The sequence below is a fragment of the Thermobia domestica genome, chromosome 9, assembly GCF_964235325.1.
Source record: "Thermobia domestica chromosome 9, izTheDome1.hap1.1, whole genome shotgun sequence".
Lineage (NCBI taxonomy): Eukaryota > Metazoa > Arthropoda > Insecta > Zygentoma > Lepismatidae > Thermobia > Thermobia domestica.
The window spans coordinates 128,755,031-128,779,784 of NC_137462.1; the positions used below are offsets into that span (position 1 = coordinate 128,755,031).

At 32.2% G+C, this 24,754-nt stretch overlaps 1 protein-coding gene across 1 annotated transcript in view; it reads left to right on the forward strand.

The window, feature by feature from the left end:
* The window catches only part of LOC145695009 (uncharacterized), a 50,663-nt gene extending 27,033 nt beyond the window's left edge, over positions 1 to 23,630 (forward strand). The window contains exon 3 of the mRNA XM_081771834.1: positions 20,652 to 23,630. Within this exon, the coding sequence (XP_081627960.1) occupies positions 20,652 to 20,887 (236 nt within the window). The 3' untranslated portion in view covers positions 20,888 to 23,630. The remainder of the gene's footprint in view (positions 1 to 20,651) is intronic.
* Positions 23,631 to 24,754: the final 1,124 nt, after the last annotated feature.

The following is a 24,754-nucleotide window of genomic DNA, read 5'->3' on the forward strand; positions in this document are numbered from 1 at the left end:
ATCATGTTCATACATACGAAGCTCTTTAGATAGTTCTTTCATACGTTTTTGTACATTTCTAATATTATCCTTAGTTCGCTTCTTTTTTAATTTTAATTGTGTGATTTTTAGCTCAATTGTTTCATTGTCAGACTTAGCTACATTGCTTTCTAAGAATCTACATACTCTTTGATCAGATGTATGAGGAAATGCAAGCTGTTATATGTATTTACTTATTACATCATCTCTGAAACAAGTTTAAAAAGAAAAAAAAGCTACTAACACATATATACATATATAGCAAAGAACAAGAAGGAGGAAGTAAAACTTGGACGCTTGCCAATTTTTTTCTCTCTCTCATTCTCTCTCTTTCCTTCCCATCAGCTCTGAACGACAGAGAGGTTTATGCAATAGAAACAGAGAGAGAATGATTAACGCCGCAGTATGTCTCGCTTCCCATATAGTTTATATTGAATTTAACGGCTATATATAGCTCGGGCGCTGTATCCTTCGCTAAACTTTCCTCTCGTAACGATCAGAATTCGGGCGAAAAATATCGCGCTGTTACACGGCGGACTTTGGCTGTGAGCATCGTTATCGACAGAGCCACTATTTAGTTCCAAAACGTGCCACATGCGCGCGCTAGTGTTATATATACAAAATGTATTTCTCACATCTTTTTTCTCTCTCTTTCTCCCCACACATTTCTAGAGTTGAAAGCATTCAATAGCTGAGTTGTATTTGTATATTCAAAGGTCTTAGTTTTATGGCATTACCATAAAAACACTTAAAACATACTTAAAATTACAAGTTCGGATATTGATAATGGAATCTTCTGTTAATCTCGTTCTCTATAGGAAACAATGATTTCTTAAACTCTGTCTACTGATCGTAATTCAAACTGAATAGACAGCCGTTAATATCAAAAACTACTTGAACTTCGGTTTGCACATTTTTCACAATTACATTGAAATTGTTAGTAAGTATAAACTTCTTTTGAGGATCCATTTTAATCACTCCATTTTTTACTTCTGACGACATATTTTTGTTCATTTTCGTTTATTTTTTGGATTTACATACATAACTCAACAGTTGGATAGTTTTCTTTTAGACCAGTGTATTTGATTTTTATCCCATCTTTAGCGATCTCATCAATCATTTTATCTGTTAAGTGTTTTGTAAATCTAGGTGGAAGAAAAAACTTGACCCCCTCACACTCAACCAAAATGCTCTTTCCAAACTTAGTTTTAATCTTTTCCATTTTCACAATCTTATATTCTGTATTTAATTCTAATTCTCTTAATCCAACAACTTGTTTCTGCTCAAGACTTCCAAGGTTGTTTAAAAAATCAACGTGTTTTGCCATCGTATTTATTATATAGAAAATCAATCTTCAATTTTTATCTTCACTAAAAAATATTTAATCATTTTTATCAATTTCGTTTGATGGAAAAACTTCCATAAAACAATCGTTAATGAAAACGGTTTGAGGATGGTTAACTGATAAAGGTCCAGTGATACTGGCCCTTAGATCCTTGAATTGTTTTTGATATTTCGTTAACTATCTAAAACTCTTCTACTACTTTCTCATTTTTGGGATCATATGTAAAGTTCTTTCGCCCAATTAAAATCGCATAACATATAGTATCAGCAGCCACAGTTTCTGCAAAGTCTACAACAATCTTTATGTTTGTTCTTTCATTTACCGATACATTCTTCCTCTTACTACAATTAATCACATACATTGGCCTGTTATCTATAAACTCTTTAGGGTCATAGTACATTTCAGTGTTGCCACACGTTATCCTCTTAAATGCAGTATAATCTTCGTACATCTTAAAGTAATCCTTGTTAGCAATATCTAAGTTTCTTGATTCTTTTGGAAATACCTCATTCCTCCCATTCTTAAGATAGATATTCTTTACCTTACAATGATCAAACTTACTTGCATCTGCCGTTTGTTTGCCACTTCTATCAGTTTGGAACATTACAACTACGAAATCAGGCATATCAAATTGTCTAGAATTAAATTGAGTAGTAACATCAAACTCCAAGAAAGAAACTACAACAGTCTTCTGAACACATTGATAAGTATGGAATGAAAACATGACTTTAGGTTCTTTAAGAATATTCAACTTTAACTTGTTTTCATAATTAGATTCGTATTCAACAATAGGCATTCTTATCTCCATACTTTTTATTGTTATTTTTCCATCATGAGGAGCTGCTCCCGATCCAGTCCATTTGTACAAAACATCGTTATTGTTGTTAGCTTTTGTAAATGTTATTCTCAATCCACCTTTCCACATAACCTCTTTATAATCACTTAAGAAGCCTGGAATTAATCTTAATGGATACAAAACGCTAAAGTCCTTTCTTAGACCAAGTTTATCATCTGTTTCAAATCCTGCTTGTTTTAAATATTCAACTTCTGGCTTGGAAATCTTTAATGTTAAGACAGCTGTAGATGTTATTCCAGGTAGCTCAATCTTATCTATAACAACTCCATGCTTTCTAACCTCAATTTGAGAAAAGAAGAATGGGAAGAAGTTATCTACAAGTTTTATAGTATCGTTTGCACCAAATGTTCCTCCAACTGATGCACCAACAACTTCAAAAGTCATATGACAATCGATTGTGTGGATGTACGAACCCATCACCCACGTTGAAATCAAACTCAATATCTTTGTTAGCTTCAGTCAAATTATTAAATGTTCTTGTGTTAGCTTTAAAACTCTGTAACTCGTAACTCTCAACACTATCCATTTATTATAAAGAAAATCTTGAAACAACGCTTTGATGGGATATACCCATAAAAGAATCATTGGTCCTTCACATGTGAAGGGCCTATTAACAATCAAAAACTTATAATCCCCATCCCAACTTAACCTTAGCATTCATAGCAGTACCAACCCCAAAAGCAGCTAATCGTTCACCAATTGGTGCATCACTACTAAATGCTCTTTTCCATGCTTTAGTTTCTAGTTCCTTATCTGCAATATGTCTCGACTCTGTATCTTTATTGTCTCTGTAGTATATATCGTGTTTTTTACAAGCCTCATCTAATGGGTTAATACCTTCATCACCTCTTTCTAACCTTTCTTGAAGCTTAGTCCCAGGCCCGCAAAATCTGAAACCTGGAATATGTAATTCAAATGGGAGCTTATTAGTCAAGTCATTTACTAATCCTTTCCCAAGCTTCTCATCATTCCAGAATCGTGGTGGTAACGTATTTAAGATCTTAATCAAATAACCTATACCTTTAGGATCATTAGGAATAAAGTGTGAAAGCTTGTTATTAATCATACTCACTATACCTACTTTCTCATTGTAAAAGTTATGATTACCAGCCCTTTCTTCTCCATCTATAACTATTAACCGATCAATTACCTTTCTCACATCAGCCATCCATATATATTCTTTAGGTGTCTCTGTATATTGTTTAATTCCTTCACCAGTCCTTTTAGGTGTCGTGTTCTTTTTAGGAGTTGGGGGTAAAGTTGGTTTAATATAATTATCCCAAATAGGCTTGATAATATTAATTTACTTTGAACCTCTACTAGATGCTACCTTTTTATCTCGATTATATTTTTGGAAGGCATCTGATTCTATAATTATTTCCTTGTACTGTTCAAAATTATCATCATCATAATTTTCAATGGTTTTATTAGTATTCATCGTTAACAATTCCCATAGACCTTCTGTTCCTTTATAAGTTTTACCATTAATTATCAAATCATCACCATTCACTTTAACTTCCAAATTTCCTATCTTGTTTATTATTTTTCCATCTTCTTCTGCAGCTCTTATTCCAAACACAGTATCATTTCTTTTACTATAATATTTCGTTGCGATCTTACCAAATGACTGTGCTGTTGTTAAAGGTTCTACTCCTTCCACTTTGTCTTTAATTTGTTTTCTCATTTGTTTTATTTCTCCCGTTATAGGCGTATCACTACTACTTGGAGAACTATCATAAGTTATCTTTTTAGGTGTTTCTAATAGACTAGGATCTATTGAAGCCCTCTTATGTGCAACTGGAACAAGTTCAGTTATTAGATTTTTATTTTGCTCTGCTACTTCTTTGATCTCACTCCCTAAGTTTTGAATAGCATCAATTACAGGCTGTTCTTGTGTCTTAAATTTATCGTATATACCTGCTCTTTCTTTCTTCCAAGATTTGAAGCCCTTTATCAAGAACTCCTTCAACTTAATATTCTTATCAATTTCTTTCTCATTCATTTATTGTATAGTAAATGAACAAACGTCAATAAACGTCAATAAACGTCAAAGAACGTCAAACGTTAAAACGTAAAACGTCAATAAACATCAAACGTTCAAGAAGTGTTTTATCTTGTTCCTATACTTACCATTGTTTACCTTCCTTGTCATATCAATTACTATAAAACCATAATCTTCTTGCCAAAATTTTGAACACATCTCTTTAAATTTATCATAAGACATATCTCCCCCAACAAACTCATTATACACATGTTTAAGATTAGTGTCATCTTGTCTGAATATGCATAGGAAGTTAACGTTATCTCTTATAAGCTGTTTAGGTACTTTTGAATATGTTTTTGCAAGATAGAAACAGTCTAAATGTCTATGTCTACCTCTTGTAAAATAATTTCTAACAGTATCTTGATTCTCCAAAATGTAATCGTCAAACACAACAACAGAGTATTTTTCACATTCATCAATAGGTACAATAGAATCATTACCGCTTAAGAACGTTGCTATTTGCTTCTTAAACTTTAGTTCTGCCTTTTCAAATCGATCTTTTAACTGCTCATACTTTGACTGATTCATGCTTTTAGAATATATGTAGAAGTAATTATTGTTTAACCAACCTGGCTGTAATAAGAAGTTAAATAACAAAAACGTCTTACCAGACCCAGACGAACCCACTATAAGGCATCGAACATCATCAGGTATAAGTTCTCCATTTCTTTTCTTAGCTGTTGTTTCTTTTATCATCTCTTTTACATCCCAATTAATAGTTTTCTTACTCATTTATTATAGAGAAAATCATCACCTTTTATGATCTTATTTGTCTTAGAGTATTCACAACCTAGAAACACCATCCAAGATCATGTAGACGAAGAAGATAAGAAAAATTTTTCAGAAGTTAAGAGCGGCAATTCACCGCCCCACGTTGGGGTCCACCAGCACTGGACCCCTTTCAAACAATTTGAGGATGAACTGTAGGGTGAGCGTTTTGCTCACCCTTAAAATCCCTATATACCCGTTGATATTTTGTTTCTACGTGATCTCTGATTGCTTCTTGTTACCTGCTAATTTGGCCTCATATGATGCTTGTTTAAAAAGCCCTCGGAATTCCGATGATTAATTTTCTGCTCATAGTACTAGTCAGACCCAGTTCGTTGATGAAGGTTGTGTGAGGTTGTTCATTTGGAAGGGTGTTCGTAATGCGGACGCCATTTGTAGTCTCCAGGTCTTACGTTGTCTTTAAGGACTTGACTTGTATTTACATAGCCTATCTTATATCTTTATGTTGTTCTCTGATCTTAAGCAACGTATCTTTTATATATTCGCTATCCATTTCACCATTTAATGTTATTATCATCTCTAACTGTTCTTTAAATGAGTTAATACAAGTGACAATGGTTTTATATTCGTCTTTTCTTTTGCTTATGTTTAACTTCGAAGACAAACCTGTTATTATAGCACTTCCAGTTGCAAAAGACGTTGTTAATATCGAGTAAATTGTTACAGGTATAAAAATATTAATAAACCCAGTTGTTGCAGAAAGTATAACCGACAACGTGATCAAAGTGTAGTATGCGTATCTAACAATCCGTAGTTTTCTCTTTTTCTTCTTTAAACTGTTTTCTAACTTTTGAATGACATCCTCTATTAACTTGATTACTTTCTCTCTTGGAATATCTCTAAGTAAATCAAACTCATTTATTTATTATATAATAAATGGCTAAGGTATTTAAGCTAACGAGTGATACTTCTGTTTTAAAGAAGAAGCTCCATTACGAATTAGACAACAAGAGCAACTATTTAAGTATAGGACTAGTTGGGTTTTACAGTACATATCTGACACCAAACATAACAACACAAAAAAACAGTTTCTCATATGGTGATAGACAAGTTTTTATACCAGAAGGGCAATACAGCTTAAACAGTCTTAATGAATATTTAAAATCTCAATCCATCAACATAACATTATCAGAAGATCATTTAAGAAATAGAGTTAAAATTGAAACTGATAGTAATGATGTTACAATTGGGAGTATAGGCACTGTCCTCGGGTTTAATGTTTTTGAAGTTTTAGAAAAGAACAAAACACATATTAGAAGTAAGTTGCCAAAGTTTCATCCGTTTGATACTATAAATGTTCACTGTAATATAGCAGATGGCATGTTTGTTAAAGATACGGAATACACACATAGAGAAACAGGAATTATAGCATCATTCAAAACAGATGCTGAGTTCAAACATAGTATTATTTACGAGCCTACTTATCCATTATTTTTCCCTGTATCCAAAGACAAGGTTGATAATTTTGAGATAAGGATAACAGATGAGAATGATTCCTTAATTGATTTTGGTGGAGCAACAACAACTGTACTTTTACAAACCAAGATTTTCTCTTAGATAAATAGGAAGATGTGTTCTATTAAAGGTTGTATGTTTAGTGTTCCTTATAACGAACTAAAGGATTTAAATATTGATCATGTATTAACAAAGAAACAACTTAACGATAAATCTAAGAAAATTAAAGAAGGTAAAGGAATGGATTTAACTTTAACTACTGCACAAATGAAAAAGATTAAGAAAGAGCATATTGGCGGTTTTATCTTTACAATTCCAGCCATTCTAGCAGCTTTAGGAGCAGTTGGCTCATTAGCAGGTGGTGCAGCAGCGATTACTAAAACTGTACTTGATGCTCAGAAGAATAAACAAGAACTTGAAGAACAAAAAAGACACAATATGGCTATGGAAGAAAAGCAAGGGGCAGGTAAACCAAAGAAGTCAAAAAACTAAAACCATTGACCAACTTCGATATAGAGAGGTTGGCTAAAGAACTAAAGATAAAACGATTTAGAGGTGTATTTATGAGTGATGAACTTCCACAAAAACTCTATGTACATGAGTGTGGCGTACTTAACCTTGATAAATCAGAAAACATTGGTACTCATTGGATATTCTATTGGAAAGATAATAACAAAAAGTACGTGTTCGATTCTTATGGTGGTGTTCCATTTAAACAACTGGTACAATATCTTGGTATCGAAAACTTCTTTTACAATGACGAACGAATACAAGACTTTAACTCAGTTATATGTGGTCATCTTTGTGTTAAGGTTTTAAATCTTCTAAATCAGGGGTATCCTTTTAGTGACGTTATGTATATGATTAAAAATGATTAAGCGCTTTTATGGTTTGTATCCATAAAAGTTTTGTTTAAGATAAATATGGAAGCTATACACAATAGATTTTTAGATTATTTTGAGAAGCATGAGGATGAACTAGATGCATTAGATAGATATAATTTTTATCAGTATTTTCAGGATGTTAGCGAGATAGACTTAAAAGATAAAAACAATGTATATAATGTTATTGATCTATGGAAAAGGTTAATACCAAAATTTTTGTACACGGAAGAAGAGTTTGAAAAGTTACGTCCTATAATTACCTTAAAGGACTTGTTGTCGAATTATAGCTCTAGACCATTAGAGTGCAGTAATTGTGGTAGTAAGTCATTAACAAAAGGTACGAGTAGTTACATTTGTGATGATTGTTCTGTAGAGAGTGGTTGGGTTTACGATACTAATGAAGAAATGAGAGCTGCTTGTGCGAGAAAACCATGGTACGATACTATAAAAAGATTTAAGTTACAGTTATCTCGTTTGCAAGCTTTACAGGATAGAATTATTCCCGAAGAGGTGCTCAAGGTGTTAAATGATGAACTTAGAGATATACCAAGAGATTTAATATCAACAAAAGATGTTCTAGAAGTACTAAAGAAAAACAAATACACAAAATATTATGATGATGTCTATTTAATACACTATCACCTTACCGATCAAAAACCATTAAAATTACAACATATGGAAGAAACACTTATAAACGACTTCGAAAACTTACACGAGGTCTTTAGGGAGCTGTATCCGGAAAGAGCATTGTTTATTAACCTAAAATGCGTATTGTACCATCTGTTGAAAAAGCATGATGTTCATGTTGATATTGATTTTAAACACTCACCTAAACAAATAGAGATGTTAGAGAAATGTTTTGAAAAACTAGGATGGGCATTTTCTGTATAATAAATGAGTATGGATATATTTGGTAATGTTAAAGATAGAAAAGGTGATGTTGATATTAGTGAAGAAAAATTAAAATTGTTGGAGAATTTAAATGATGTTGTTAGCGTAAGTCAACTTAGGTCAAAAGAAACCCAATTAAAGAACGATAGAAAACGATTTGAAGATGCATTAGAAACGTTACAAGACACATACATCAAGAAAGAAGATTTTCAAAAGATCAGGATGGATACTACTAAATTGATTATGGAGAAAGAAACCATACCTCTATTATGTCGATTGAGAGCTAAAAACGTTAAGGAGCCAATCTTTAGAATATTTAATCTCTCTAATGGTTACAAATTTCTCTATAATGGGAAAATAATGCACATGGAGTTAAGTTTGGATAAATACTTTCTAGAGATATATTTGGGTGATACTTTGATTGAAAATTTACCTTTTAACTTTAACAAGAGTGATATAATTACAATTAAACCAAATAAAAATTCAACTATGGAAGAAGGACAATTACTGTTTGTTGTAATGTACATAGAAAGAGAGCTTTCCTAAGGACGTTTGCTATATAATAAATATGGATATCTTTGGTAATGTTAAAATGACATCAGAGTTAGATAACACAGTTGTGAGAAAAGATATTGCTATGTTGAAAGAAGAGCTTAACTTCATCAAACGGAGTCATGTTATAGAGCTTCACAGTCGATTGATATCAGAAAATGATGAAACTCCGTTCTTTTTAATACATAATCTATCTATCACATACAAATTTCTTTATAAAGGTAGGATAATGCATATAGAGTCATCTTACAATACGTATTATATAGATATATATTTAAATGATTCTCTAGTTGAAACTTTTCCATTGCACTTTAATACAAATGATAATTTAGCAGTTAGACCATCTAAAGATTCTGATCTGAAACATGGTAAATTACTATTGCTTCTTTTGCATGTAGAAAGAGAAGACGAAGATAGTGATGATGATAGTGAGAATGTTGATAGCATAATGTTAAACAGCGATAGTTATTGATTTTCTATATAATAAACAGGATGTATTGTGTTAAGTGTAAGAAATCGACAGATACGAAGAAAGATACTATTAGAATTGAACAAACAAAGAATAGAAGATATCTAAAGAAAGGTATTTGTTCTGTATGTGGTGTTACTAAAACTCAGCCTGATTGACTAGAAGAAGGTAAAGGTGTTAGAGAAGACATTATAGAAGAAATTCACAAACCATCTAGAAAAAACTTTGACAGATTAAGTGTAGTTATAAAAGGTATCGATGATCTTTGGCAAGCTGATCTTGTAGAAATGGATAGTGGAGTGTTAAAAGGTGTTTCCAAAATCAATAAAGGTTATAAGTATTTGCTAACGATTATAGATGTGTTCTCGAAATATGCGTTTGCTGTTCCTGTTAAAGATAAGAGTGGGAAGAATGTTACAGAAGCATTCGAATCCATATTAAGAACGAGAAAACCTAGTAACTTACAAACAGATCAAGGTAAAGAGTTTTACAATAAAGAGTTTAAGAAGTTGATGGATGAAAATCAGATTAATCATTACTCAACCTATAGTGGTAAGAAAGCTTCTGTTGTTGAGAGATTTAATCGAACACTTAAGCAGAACATGTGGAAAAGGTTCACGACACAAGGGAACTACAAATGGATAGAGATATTACCAACACTAGTTAAAGAGCATAATCATCAAATTCATAGAACAATTGGTTTAAAACCTATAGAAGTTAATAAGAAGAATGAGCAAACAATATTGGAGAAAGTGTATCAAAAAGAATATAAGCGTGTTAAGCCCAAATACAAGTTAGGTGATCATGTTCGTATAAGTAAATCGAAAGGGTTATTTGAGAAAGGATATACACCTAATTGGTCAACAGAAGTATTTGTTATTAGCGAAGTTATTCCATCTAATCCACCTACATATAGAATTAAAGATTTAGAAGAAGAGGATGTGCAAGGTAGATTTTACGAACCAGAACTATTAAAGACGAAGTATAAAGATGAATACTTGGTAGAAAAGGTGTTGAGAAAGAAAGGTGATAAAGTATATGTTAAATGGCTAGGGTTTGATGATTCGCATAATAGTTGGATAGATAAGAGTAATGTTGTAGTGTAAATATAGATGTTTGTCTTTTATGGTTATTATGCCATAAAAGGATAGTTTGAACGAGATAAGGGGGTAACGAAACGATACCCCCCATAACATATATTTCCAGGGTCGGTACTACTTTGTATCCAATTTTAGAACGACGACGTAGACTCTTGAACAATGTGAAATTTCTAATTGAATTCAAGCATCTTGTCGACTGGGCTTATGCTACTAAACTGTGTCAAGATGGAGGTAAGAGGTTTAGACACTGGCTAGAAAATAAACAATCTAAAGAACTAATAAGGTATTACGATGAGAAAACCGACTGCCAGAATTCCGGCGGTCGCTCTTGCACATATTTAGTAAAAGGAGGGGAGTCGCTCCAAAACAAAGTTACATACAAACAAATCAAGGTCCCGGAAACGGGGACCCGCGTTAATCCACAACAACATACAATCTTCATTAACGAGATAAGCGGTCTAGATAGACCACTTCAAAGAAGCGACGTATGCATGTTTGCAAGGGGTCCAGTACTGGTGGACCCCACGAAAATGAAGTTAAAAATAAAGATTTTCTATATAACAAATATGAGTACTATGGATAGTTCACTTAGCTTAAACGATATTTGCTACGAACAGATTAAAGATGATTACTGGTATGGTCTGTTTGGTGATTTCAAGTTGATTATAGATAAGAGTACAGGATACTTCAATGCTACTAAGTTGTGTCAGAGTGGTGGTAAGAGGTTTGACAACTGGCTGAAAAATAAAGATTCTAAAGAACTAATAAAAAATTAGAAGAAAAGTATCAGTCTAAAAAAATATATTACATGATTTTAGGAGGAAGACAAAGGATAATCACGGGTACATATGTTCATCCGGACTTGTTCCAAGAAATAAAAAGATGGTCTCAATTGAAAAAAGATAATGATAAGTCAGGTTTTGTTTATATAGCAACTACCAAACAGCACCAAGAGAAGAATATATATAAAGTGGGTTTTACAAAAAACCTTGAACAACGCCTAGGTCAGTTTAATGAGTTTAGACTTGACTTCGAGCTATTTCATTATGAAGAAACGTATAAGACAAATGATGCTAAAAAGTTAGAGTCACTTGTGCATGAACAATTAGATGAATTTAAATATAAAGGTGAATTTTTCAAGTGTGAACTCAACACGATCAAAGAAGTTATAGAAGAAATTCGAGATGATGAAGTAATCGAAAAATTAAAAGGATTAGAGTTAAAAGATGAATAGGTGTAAAAAGGTAAAGGCAATGAGTTTTGGACATCACTATCAGAAGAAGAATTGATTAGCAGTATAGATCGCTTGTATGATAGATTATTATCTGATAATTAAGGTTACAACAAGGGGGCCACCAGCACTGGCCCCTTTCAAACATACAACCTCATACAATTTTCAGCGAGAAAATACTTGACATTTTGGACCTCCGAATACAGAAGGGCTAAAAATTTTCTGAAATTTAGTACCATCTGCTTGCTTCTTTTGTTTTGTGTTTGTATAAAGAAGTTTGGTTTCGCTGTGTGGGATTTTGCACATGGGGAAATAAGTTCCTCCGAAGCTAGGAATTTTAGAAACTCGTTTTACACAGTAAAACTAGCTGGTAACGAAAATGAAGTTAAAAATAAAGATTTTCTATATAATAAATATGGGTACTATGAATAGTTCTCTTAGTTTAAACGATATTTGCTATGAACAGATTAAAGACAATTATTGGTATGGTGTTTTTGGTGATTTTAAACTGATTATAGATAAGAGTACAGGATATTTCAACGCTACCAAGTTGTGCCAAGATGGTGGGAAAAGATTCAAAAAATGGTTAGAAAACAAAGAATCAAAAGAGCTAATAGATTATATTTCCAGGGACCGAATTCGGGCCGATGAAATTATTAGAAAAGTAACAGGAGGTAAAGGTGAAACATGGAACAAAATAAGAGGAACATATGTATGTAAAGAGTTGATTTTGGATATATATCGATGGGTTTCTCCTGAGTTTTATCTTAAATGTAATCAAATCATTATTAACTACTTCGTTAAAGACTTTCAACAGCTATACCTTACTAGCAACGATCAGCTTCAAACAAGAGTAGAAGAGATAGAACAACAAATGGAGCAATTACGATTATATAATCAAGAACTAGAAAGCAAAGTTGATTATCTTAAAACAGCTGCAGCACCATATACAGAAGATCCAGGAAAGATACATAGGCTATTCATTATCAAGAAAAACCTTACTAAAGAACAACTTGAAAATATACTCTTTTACTATGACAAAGAAGAACGAGATCAAATAGAAAGAATAGAACGATATAAGTATTGGGTTGGAAGAGTACAAACATGCAATTGCGAAAGTAGGATTAAACAACTCAAACTTAAGTATCCAAGTATGAGTATTCTGCTTAACGTCGACGATCCAAACTCTATCAACTTATACAACAGAGCTAAAGAAAGATATGATGATAGAATAACTTGGCACGGTTCGCATATGAACACAGATTTAAGTGATATAGATCTTGTTGACAGGTTTATTCAGTTAAGAGACATTTAAGTATAAAAAATACGAGAAACTAAATATACTATTGCTTTTATGGTTTAAACCATCAAAGTACAATTTAAGTGTTATACATTACCATCTGCTGCAACAGCGAATGCTACATTCAACATATCACCTAAATCAGGATTATTATGATATTTTCTTATTATAGCTCTCCAATCCACAAAATATTTATATGCATATATAAAGTCTATAGATAGGTCTTGATAAGTTGAAATGTTAGTCCAATGAACTCTGCCTTCGAACTCTGCAATAAATTCTTCTGTTAAATTTTGAGACATTGAAATCATTTCCCAATCTACTTTGTCAGCGTAATCTCTTATAAAGTTTTCTGATAATTGACGAGTTCCAGATATGTACCACCAATTAACTCTATCTGCATGTTCTCGTATAAAGGCTTCAGAGAGTTCGTTTTTGTAAGATATAGCATCAAAATCAACTTTATCTATAAACTCATTAATAAATTCTTCAGATAGCTTTTGGTGATACGATACTTCTTTTCAATCAACTCTATCTGCAAATTCTCTTAAAAAGTCTTCTGATAAGTCTTGGCTTCCTGAAATAATCTCCCAATCAACTTTATCAGCTAATTCTCTTATAAACTCTTCCGATAAATTTTTCCATAAACATATATCACTCAAATTAACTTTCTGCATATATTTGCGTATGAAGTCTTCTGTAATGTGATCATAGTTATATTCCTCCTCATAATCATCATAGCCTATAGATAGCCATTGTTCATCAGTCAGTGAATCTAATATTTCATCAGACAAGTTCATAACGTTCGCATAGAGAATGTTTTGTGTAAGAAATGAGTTGTTTTCTTTAGTGGCTTTCTTGAACAAATGATCTAACATACCTATGGACACGCAAAAATTTATTTTGTCTTTATCATTATAACCACCAATATCTAAATATTTACGTACACAATCAAATATAGGTTTGTAAGATAATATTTCCTTAGCACTAGTCATGTTTGTTTTTATTCTTAGATTTTTAAATTTATTTCATTTTTGTTGGTTTTCTATATAACAAATATGGAGAAAGATTTTGATTTATTACATGATAGACTTGAACTAATTCATCATGATCTTAAACTATTAGCAACACTACTAGAGAAGCAAATACTGTTAAAGGAAAAAGAGTTATTAGTAATGCAACAAAAAACATCTGATTTGAGTAGTGATGATGAATACAAATATGGTAGTGATAATTATGATGATGATGATGATGAGTAAGCTTACAAAAATGATTCAGTTTTAAATGTGTATATGTGACTTTGATGGGTCTTCCCATGAAAGTTCTAGACTAACACAACGAGGAAACATATGTAGACAATGGCAGACGCGTGCAGATGTTTAAACGATGTGTTAGAAAAAATGAAAAATGAATTGAAATAACCCGGTGAAGAGTACTAACGAAGATTTTCTATATAATAAATAAGATGAGTAATTATAATAAGTTTACTGTAATAGAGTTAAGACGACAATGTAAAGAGAGGGGGATCAGAAGATATTCCCGATTAAGAAAAGCAGAACTGATAGACCTTCTTTAACAACATGATGATGAACAAAGCAGAAGGCAAATTAGAGATATATTTCCCTTTAAACAAGAAGTAATTGAAGAACCGAAGCCAGCACGTATACCCATCAAAGTTGAATTAGAAGAAACAGCACTCAAGAAGCGTTTACAAACCATTAAAGTCGAAAACACAGGAGGATATAAAGACCCAATAAAATTTTTAGATACAAGTGGGAGAGTTGCTATTAACAAAATCAAAGAGGAATTAAAATTTCACCCTGTTAAAGTTAACCTTGTTTTCATTTGTGACTATATTAAAGATAAAGAAATACAAGAGCACAATTTCAAAACATCAAACGAAAGAATATTAGAATCAACTGACTTAAGTGAATATATACATCATGCCAAACAAAAACTTCGTAGAGAAATGGAAGAATTTCAAGGCCGAGGATCAGGATGGACGTTACATCAAATTAAACACCTAGAAATCAGATTAAACAAGTATGTACCATTAAGAGCTTCTTCCTATATTGAACTTCTAAAGCAGATTAAAGATAAGAAAGCAGTAATAAATATTCAAAATAAAGATAATAAATGTTTCTTATATTCTATTGCAAGTTATTTAAAACCTATTGATAGAACCGATTCAAAAAATCCTCAAAGACCCTCTCATTATAAACAACTTGTTAATGAATTACAAAAGAAATATTGTGATGGTATTGAGTTTCCCGTACAGTTAAAAGATATAGTTAAATTTGAAAAAAGAAGTAATATCTCCATCAATGTTTACAGCTATGACAAGAACTATAATGTATATCCACTTCAAATCACAAAAAATAAGCAGGAAACTCATATCAATTTATTATATGTAAAAGATGAAAAAAACAATCATTTTTGTTGGATAAAAGACCTATCACGATTAATAAGAAGTCAAGTGACAAAACATACTGAGAAGTTATACTTTTGGGATAGATGTTTAACAAGACACTTTAGAAATGAGAAGCAGTTGCAAAACCATGAGCTATATTGTAAAGAGCATGAGGCTGTTAGAATAGAACTTCCTAAACCATATGACAATCAAATAAAGTTTCAAAACTATAATCGATCATTAAGAGTTCCATTTACGATAATTGCTGACTTTGAATGTATCTTATGTAAGTTAGAAATAGAGCATAATTGTAGTAAAACAGTAAAATATCAAAAGCATGAACCAATGAGTTTTTGTTACTATGTCAAGTATTCAAATGGAGACTACAAAGCCCCTGTTAGTTATATAGGTCCAGATGCTGCGAAAGTATTTATTGAAATGTTACAAAAAGAAGCAATAGAAATTATGAAAATATATAACAGAGTAGTTAATATGACCCCGCTTAGTGAGGAGGAAATAGAAGTTTATAACAGTTCAGATACTTGTCATATATGTGAGAAAAACTTGAATGACTTACCACCAGCTGTTGAGAAAAAAATAAATATACTGAAGAAGAAAATACAGTTCTATAAAGATAAAGATGATATGAGTGAAAAAATAGAAGAATGGAAGCATGACTTAAAAAAGTGTTTGTATAAGATAAATAAAAATAAAGCAAAAGTAAGAGATCATGATCATTTAACTGGAAAGTTTAGAGGTGCAGCTCACAGTTATTGCAATTTAAACTATAAAAATCCTAACTTTGTTCCTGTATTTCTTCACAACTTAACTGGTTATGATACGCATTTGTTTATTAGGGAGTTAGCTTATGATACACAAAAAATCAAACTGATCGCTAATAATGAGGAAAGGTACATAACATATGAAAAATATGTAAAAGCAGGATCAGAAAAAGATGGAATAAATTTAAGATTTGTTGATTCATTTAGATTTATGCCAAAGAGTTTAGCAGAGTTAACAAAGAATTTAAAGCCCGAACAATTTCGAGAAACATTAAAGTTTTTCCCGATTGATAAACTTGATCTAGTTAATACTAAAGGTGATTATCCATATGACTTTTTTGATTCATTTGAAAAATTGAAAGAACCTGTTCCATTATCTCCAGACAAATTTACAAACAGATTAACAGGAGAAAAAATGAGTCCTGAACGCCATAAGCTTCATGTACGAGTTTGTGAAGAATTCGATCTAAAGACAGGGGAGGACTTAACTGAACATTATAACAAAACAGATGTCCTTCAATTAACAGATATATTTGAAAACTTTAGAGATGTGTGTTTAAAGGCATATGGATTAGATCCTGCTTGGTATTATACAGCACCAGGTCTATCGTGGGATGCAATGTTAAAGATGACTAAAATTAACTTGGAAATGTTGACTGATTATGATAAAATACTAATGTTAGAAAAGGGTATACGAGGAGGAATCTCACAATGCAGTAAAAGATATGTAAAAGCTAACAACAAATATATGCAAGATTATAATAAGGATGAGTGTTCAACATATCTAACATATCTAGACGCAAACAACTTATATGGATGGGCTATGAGTCAATACATGCCTTATAAAGATTTTAAGTGGGTTAAACCTTACATAGATATAAAGAACATTCCAGATGACTCAGAAACTGGCTACATATTAGAAGTAGATTTAGAATATCCAAAGCATTTACATAGCAAGCATTCTGATTTACCATTAGCTCCAGAGAACATGTGTCCACCCGGCTCAAAACAATCGAAATTATTAACAACGCTTTACAATAAGGAAAGATATGTAATTCACTATAGAAACTTAAAACTATATATGTCACTTGGAATGAGATTGAAGAAAGTGCATAGGGTATTAGAGTTTAAACAATCAGACTGGTTAAAGAAATACATTGATTTAAATACAGAGATGAGGACGCAAGCTAAAAACAAGTTTGAAGAAGATTTTTATAAGCTCATGAATAACTCGGTATTTGGAAAGACTATGGAAAATATTAGAAAGAGGCAGCCCATACAATTAGAATGTGATCCTAAGAGGGTAGAAGCATTAATTGCTAAACCTAACTTTGATTACAGAACAATATTTAGTGAGAACTTGTGTGCTATACATATGAAAAAAGAGCGATTAACGTTTAATAAGCCAATATATGTTGGTATGAGTGTGTTAGAACTATCGAAGCTATTAATGTATGATTTTCACTATAACACAATGAAGCCGAAATATGGAAACAATATAGATTTATGTTATATGGATACCGACAGCTTTATATATGAGATTGAGACTGAAGACTTTTACAAAGATATAGCAGAAATAGTTGACCAGTTTGACACGAGTGAATACAAGGAAAATAACATATATGGACTACCACTAATAAACAAAAAAGTAATAGGTAAGATGAAAGATGAGAATAAAGGTAAGATAATGACAGAGTTTATTGGTTTGAAATCAAAGATGTATGCTTATAGAGTAGAAAATAAAGAAGAGAAAAAAGCTAAAGGAGTAACTAAATGCGTAGTTGCCAAGGAGTTGCAGTTTGATGATTATAAAGAAAGCTTATTTAAAAATGTTAAAACGTATAAGGATATAAACCTCATTAGAAGTTATAAGCACGATATATATAGCATAACCGTTCATAAGCTAGCACTAGATTCCTCGGACGATAAAAGATATATAGCGCGAGATGGTGTAAATACGCTAGCTTGGGGGCATTATAAGATAGAAGAGGAGTAGATGTAATTATATGTAGTGTAGTTTTAGTTATAAGTTTTAGATGTAAGTTTTTATGATTTTAAATGTCATAAAAGCATATTCAATCTCACTTTGGGGTATCCTTCTGTGTTAAAGTACAATGGTCAGTGGCGGCTTCATAATTTTTTTTTGGCAGTTAGGGGGGTAGAGGGGGAAAGTGGGGCAAAACATACATATCTCCCCTACTAAGGGAAATTGTTAACTTAAATCACTTCCGGTTTGAATGGAGGATTATAGTTCAGTGCAATTAGACCAAAAAAGGGTAAAACCCTGACATTCAAAAAAACAAGCCGAAATTTTTCCTAAAATCATCATGATACTCTATTCAGTAACTCAGGAAAAGTCCCAAAAAATGCCGCGTCGGATTTGGTTACTATGGTCGCCATATTGGATAGCCCATTTCCAATGCCAAAAGTTTTCGTGGAGACCTACCATTCACTTTAACTGACTATAATACAAGTTGTAAACACAGCAGAGACATAAACCATGCCTCGTTAAAAAGCTAATTAATTTAGTAGTTCTTATTGTGTGAAAATTGAAGAAATTTACTTTTTCTCGAAAGGGAGAAAAGGGAAATACTACAAAATTTCTCAGAACAGAAGGGAAAAATTGAGTTTTGGGGTTTTTATTACAACATGGTAGAGAGAAGAAACGTAAAATGTGTACAAAATTATTGGCTGCACTCTTCTCAGTAAAACATTAAAAATACATAATGTTAATATCCTCTAAAAGCTGGGATTTTCAAGATTCATATAATGCATTAAATTCCCTCTTGATTCATATTGTAAAATTATTTAATTACATATAGTAAGTAATCTTGTCGATTTACTCTGATTGTACTATATACACCGCAGTTTACTTTAAGCATATGTTGTTAATCCTGATGAGACCTATAGTGTGATATACGTCTGGGATAATATTTTAGTAAAATAATAATTAATGTTTAAGAGATAATCATGATTTTGTGCTTTATCTCATTAACCATATTACGTACTGTCGTCTTGCCAGTGTCACAATGAAGAGCTTCACGAGGGTATATTTCATGCTACTCTCATCTTAATCGATATCATGGTTCTCGTTGAACACAATTACACAATTCTTGGCTTTACAAAACAATTAGGTTTTTTTTTTAAATCAATTTTCTTAAATACTACGCATGAGGTTCTACGCTGACATATACCATTTTGTTCTATTCAGCAAGATCTATCGAATGGAATATGTCTTCTATTTTAAGTATTTTTTTTTCGTTAAACGCTAATAAATTAAGTTTTGTATGCCCGTAAGCAAGGGTGCCGATTTCTTTGTAAATTTAGGGGGGGGGCATTCAGATGCAAAAGGTATATATATATATATATGAAGATTTTAAGACAAATTGCATTCAAATTATGCCAAATATTGTATATTCGTAAATACAATAGGGGACCCACATGAGCTTTGGGAGGCCCGGGCCCCCTCGGCCCCCAGGATCGGCGCCCTTGCTCGTAACATACTTCATCAATAAAATTTTATATAACCTTACTGATAGAATACAATAGTGGTTCCCAACCAGTGATTTTATAATATTTAGATAGTACTCTATTGAACTGCTACAAAAAAAGAACTGTATTTTATTCCGTACGAGAAAGTAAAATTATTTTAAAAATTGTAGATCTATTCAGTTTAATAGTTTAAACCTTTTGATTAACATTCTGGATAATATAATCAGTTTCTAATTTTAACTCTCTCGTGACTATATAGTTAGTGTACACACCTATGAGAAAACACGCCTGGGCTCGATCCCCACTAGGAGCTCAAGTAGTTTGGGCTCCATATTAAACTGTGGATTAACATCTCATGTAATATCGCTATTGAAAAGCAAAGCTAAACTCCAAAACCATCGAACTAGTTTCGAACTTATTGGTTTTATTTTTTTATGTTATATTTTCACTGATTATTCTCGTTTATATATTCAAGTTTACAATCAACTTTTTAATTCCTTTTAGGGGCCACGGTGACTGAATGGTTGAGAGTTTACCTCTGATGTGTGGGGTTTCTGGTACGATCCCCCACAAGTTTGTGGTGGACAACATCGTGCTCGTGGGTTTTCTCGGGGGTACACATGTTTCCTCCCACTTTCTCATACTACCAATTCTTTCATCATCGTTCGTTTGCTATAATCATCGTCTCCTTTAGTTTAACGAGCATAATTGTGTGAGGTTTCAAAGAGTTAATTCCTTTCCTTTTAACATAGAAGCCTCCTCAGAGTTCTCTTGAAACGTGAAAATTATTACTTGATGGACATGAGCTTGAAAATGCTTTTAATTTTAATTTCATATATATATATATATATATATATATATATATATATATATATATATATATATATATATATATATATATGTGTGTGTGTGTGTGTGTGTGTTTGTTTGTTTTAGTTTGACTAAATTCACATCATATAAATAGCTGTTTATTGTTCCTACTTATACTTAATTCATTAAAGAACTTATAATTTCTTTATTTATTACTTTTCAGAAATGACAACTGATTTACGCTTTCTGAAAATGAATTCTGGTAGATATATAGTGGTGAGATTCTGTGAACGTTTCTACGATGAGTACTTAATGTGGGTTGGCGTTTTGCAGAGAGAAAATACTACTCTGACTCCCCAAGAACTAGATGAAATCAAAGATGTAATATTGTCAATGGGCATAAATCTCCATGATATGAAGATAATTCATCACCCTGATTGCCAATATAAGTTAACTTAATATATTGTTTACTTTACCATTACTTGCAATTACATATTGTAGTAGTCAAGGAAAAGAAATGTTCTTTCTTTATTTTTTTAAAAGGTTTTCGGTCATTTAAATATCTGAGAATATAAGCAGCCTTATAAGAAGAACCTGTCTCTTAAAATGTCCTTTCATCCAGTACAAACTGGTGAGTAAGGATGAAGGATCTACTATCTATTCACCTCGTTGAAATACGGCCTTCGTACTCACTAGAATAACCATCGTCCGACCGAAGTGACATCTACATCTGAGACGCTGAAATTACAGTGCTTTGTAATAAATTAGCACATTAATATGGTGTTTACATCTGTCTAAAACATTTGATCAAGAGTGAAGAATTTCTAGTTATACCGTTTCTCATTACAACGAGTTGATGGTTTTTAATGATACACTTTTCTTTAAAGCTATATTTATTAAGTTTTCCAACGATTAATCTTTGCAGTTGGGTATGTCACTACAAAATGATTATTTATGGAACTAGGAATTCAAGTGCAAAATTTTGGTTACCAAGATGCAAAACGTTGGTGGAAAAGATGCACAATTTTGTAAACAAAAAAAAAAAAAAAAAAAAAAAGTGGAAATTTCAAATGAAAATATTCATACAAATAGCACCAAAACTAATTACATCACATACGTATATAGGTAGAGGCCTATAGAATATAAGTTTAGCAGCAGCATTTTAGATTTTGTTTTAGGGAAAAGAGGCTTTATTCGGTGCTCTAAAGGGAAGGGCAATTGCCCCCCTTTAAATTTGAGATTTATATACATTTTACCCAGTAAGATAATAGTAAAATGAAAAATGCGAATTCAATATAATCGGATAATCTTGAGCTCCACTTCCCCCAAGAATAAAATTTGAAATTTTGCTGCTGTAACTTATATTAGAACTTATAATTCACTCATGTATTAAAATGGAGGTGGTATGTAAAAGATAATCGAAAACGACGGATATTAGTCTCCAATCAATGTTTGTTGGGGTCACTGAAATGAATAATTACACTCCCTATCCCGTCCCACCTCTGACTCCCATGCCGATGGGGGCTGAATTCTGAATTTGGACTTAAACCTCACCGGGAAAATTACTATTAATCTCAGCAACTTCGAAAGTTATGGATTGAACAGTCGATCGTTTTCGTTTATTTTTTAATGTTAGGCCTTCTTACCACCATGCTGAAATGTGAGAAAAAAATTAACTTGATCCATGGTTCACTTACATCAGAAGTAAAAACTACCCCGATCATGTAGAAGCTAGCCGCTGATATCGTTAAATTCACTTTTATTTATAACAGATATATTCTCAAAGGATGGGTGGGTGTTTCTCTTGCACCACTCCACATATAAACCTAGTCCTAGCCATAAATTATGCAATAAAACCATAACCCACAAATACTATATATTATTGGCACTATATATTATTGGCACTATATATTATTGGCACTATCAATAAACCTTTCAACTAACATTGATTGTACAAAAACCATCCATCTGTTTATTTCTCTCAGAAAATAAGTTTTTCTAAATTGGATTGCAGTGTACAGATATCAAGTTGAATCACTTTAAAAAGATTTTGCATTATGTATCATTGAAGAAATATAATAGAATTCTCAGGTATGTAAATATAAAATTGTATGAAATACTAGAAGAGGAGAAAATAATTAGCTAAATTAGAGTGGTTGTGCTTGCCAATGGACATACGTGGTGGTGTAAAGTTAATATATAGTTGTATGGAATCTCGCATTCTTGCCACACTTGGTACAATTGTACCAAACCCAGCCCTTTTTGTCGTTCATCGGCCCGTTGGTACCACGCTGGCATTTTCAGCCCATTTTGTGAAAAAGTTGGTACAATTCTACCAAATTTCAGTACCATTTAACAAATACTTGTCACATTTTCAAAAGTGTCAATAAGACTTTTCCTACACCTTAAGTTACTCATACTATGTGTTGGATTTTTAAATAATGCTGTCTTTAAAAAAGTACATTCTATTATCCTCCTGTCTTGAAATGAGCGAGAATAAGGGGCAATGGTTTATATTTTAATATTTTATTATAACGTATTGTTTGCACACGAACTCGGAGATGATTGATTTGTTCCTCGTTTTATATATATATATTTTCATAACGTTTTGGTTTATTGGTCACTTTCAAACAGAGCCGCGTTTGGTTTCCTTACAATACGTACCGTAGACGATAACTGTTTTCTCTTGCGAGAAAAGTTTCATCTACTTCCATCTAGTTTCATCGTTGTTTTCTTTCCACCTATTTGGCTGTTTTCAAACAGTAATTTTTGGAAAGACACTTACTTAATTTGGACTGTTAGAAGAGGGCGGGGGGGGGAGAAGGAGTGTTCTAGAACTTTACCTCTTTTAGTTTCGTGTATTACACTGTGATAAAATAATGAATTCAGCCCTTTTCGTTTCAATTTGGTACTATTTTTCAGCCCACTCCATAGCTAGGACTGTGGCAACACTGGAATCTCGGAAATCTCAACAGGAAAAGTTCTTTTAATAAACTAGAGGTTGTTATTATTTTTATCCATATTTACAGAATTTGATAGTGCTGAAATATTTTCTTGCCTTATTTATTAAATGTTAATTATTTTAATTATAACAAAAACCACAGTATTATGCTTTTAGTTGAAATTAAATTATTATATTAATATGTAAACGATTTGAAGTTTATAGATATGTATTATCAATAATAATAAAAAAACTATTAAATTTGCAACCTTGAAGACAGTGGCTTATTAAACTTTAAAACAATATTCTTTCATGATTGTATTTTATGATTTTGTTTGTTTGTTTAACGTCTGATTACGTACCAAGTCTAAAGGAGATAGTGGAGAATAATTTACTTTCCCGGGACCGGAAAAGTACTACATTATGGATTTTAGGGAAATGGTCAAACTTAGTATCAATCACTTTTTCTTTTCGTCATCCTGAATCGATTAATATACTGTATATATTGAATATGTAGTATAGTTAGAAATTTTCAGGCCTCGGAAAGTAAATTGTTACTCTATACAGGAAGCTAAGTTATGGAAGTAATCAAGATTGAAAAGTTAATTGATTTTCTTCGTCAAACTCAATCTATTCATGTGTATATTGTAGGTATATACAGCGTCAATAGAAATGCCCAAATCAAAGGAAATAAGTTGTGACTAAACCGAAAGTAGCTATCCGGAAATGGCCAAAAGTTATGTCAATTGACGTCTTTCGTTTGTCCTGAATCGATTGATGCGCATATTATCTATATAGGATTACTAGAAATGTCCGAGGCTCGGAAAGTACGGTAATGATAAGATGGATGGATGATAAATGATGTAATAAAGAAAGTGGGAGAAAGAAAAGAACCAAGAGAAAACCCCTGTTCATAGTATCTGTCCACCACAAAGATCACTTGGCGAGACTTGTGATCGAAGCAGAGACCCCACTGACCAGAGTTCAGCACTCTTCCAGTGAGGCCTCAGAAAATCTTTATTTATTGAAGTTTGGCATCCCATTTCAGTACCCAGGCTATATTGAGATGTTGTCGTACAGTTTATGCTGAAATACAAACTATCGTAATGAGTTAAATTCTTAACTGTTCTTCTATTGCGAATCGAACTCAGAACCACGTCATCAAAGACGCAAAAGCTAGCCAGCAGACAAGCGGGAAGTGCACTTTTATGTATAAGTTACGAATAGTAGTGTTATAGTATAGTACTTATTCTGTTTCCTTCTGCAAGTGAATGATTACTGCTGCTGGTGGATCAAAATCAGGTTAAATGAAGAGTCGAAATTTACAATGTTGATTCAGCATCATGAGGCTATTTGGAAACTACTTGAAATAATTCTACAGTATT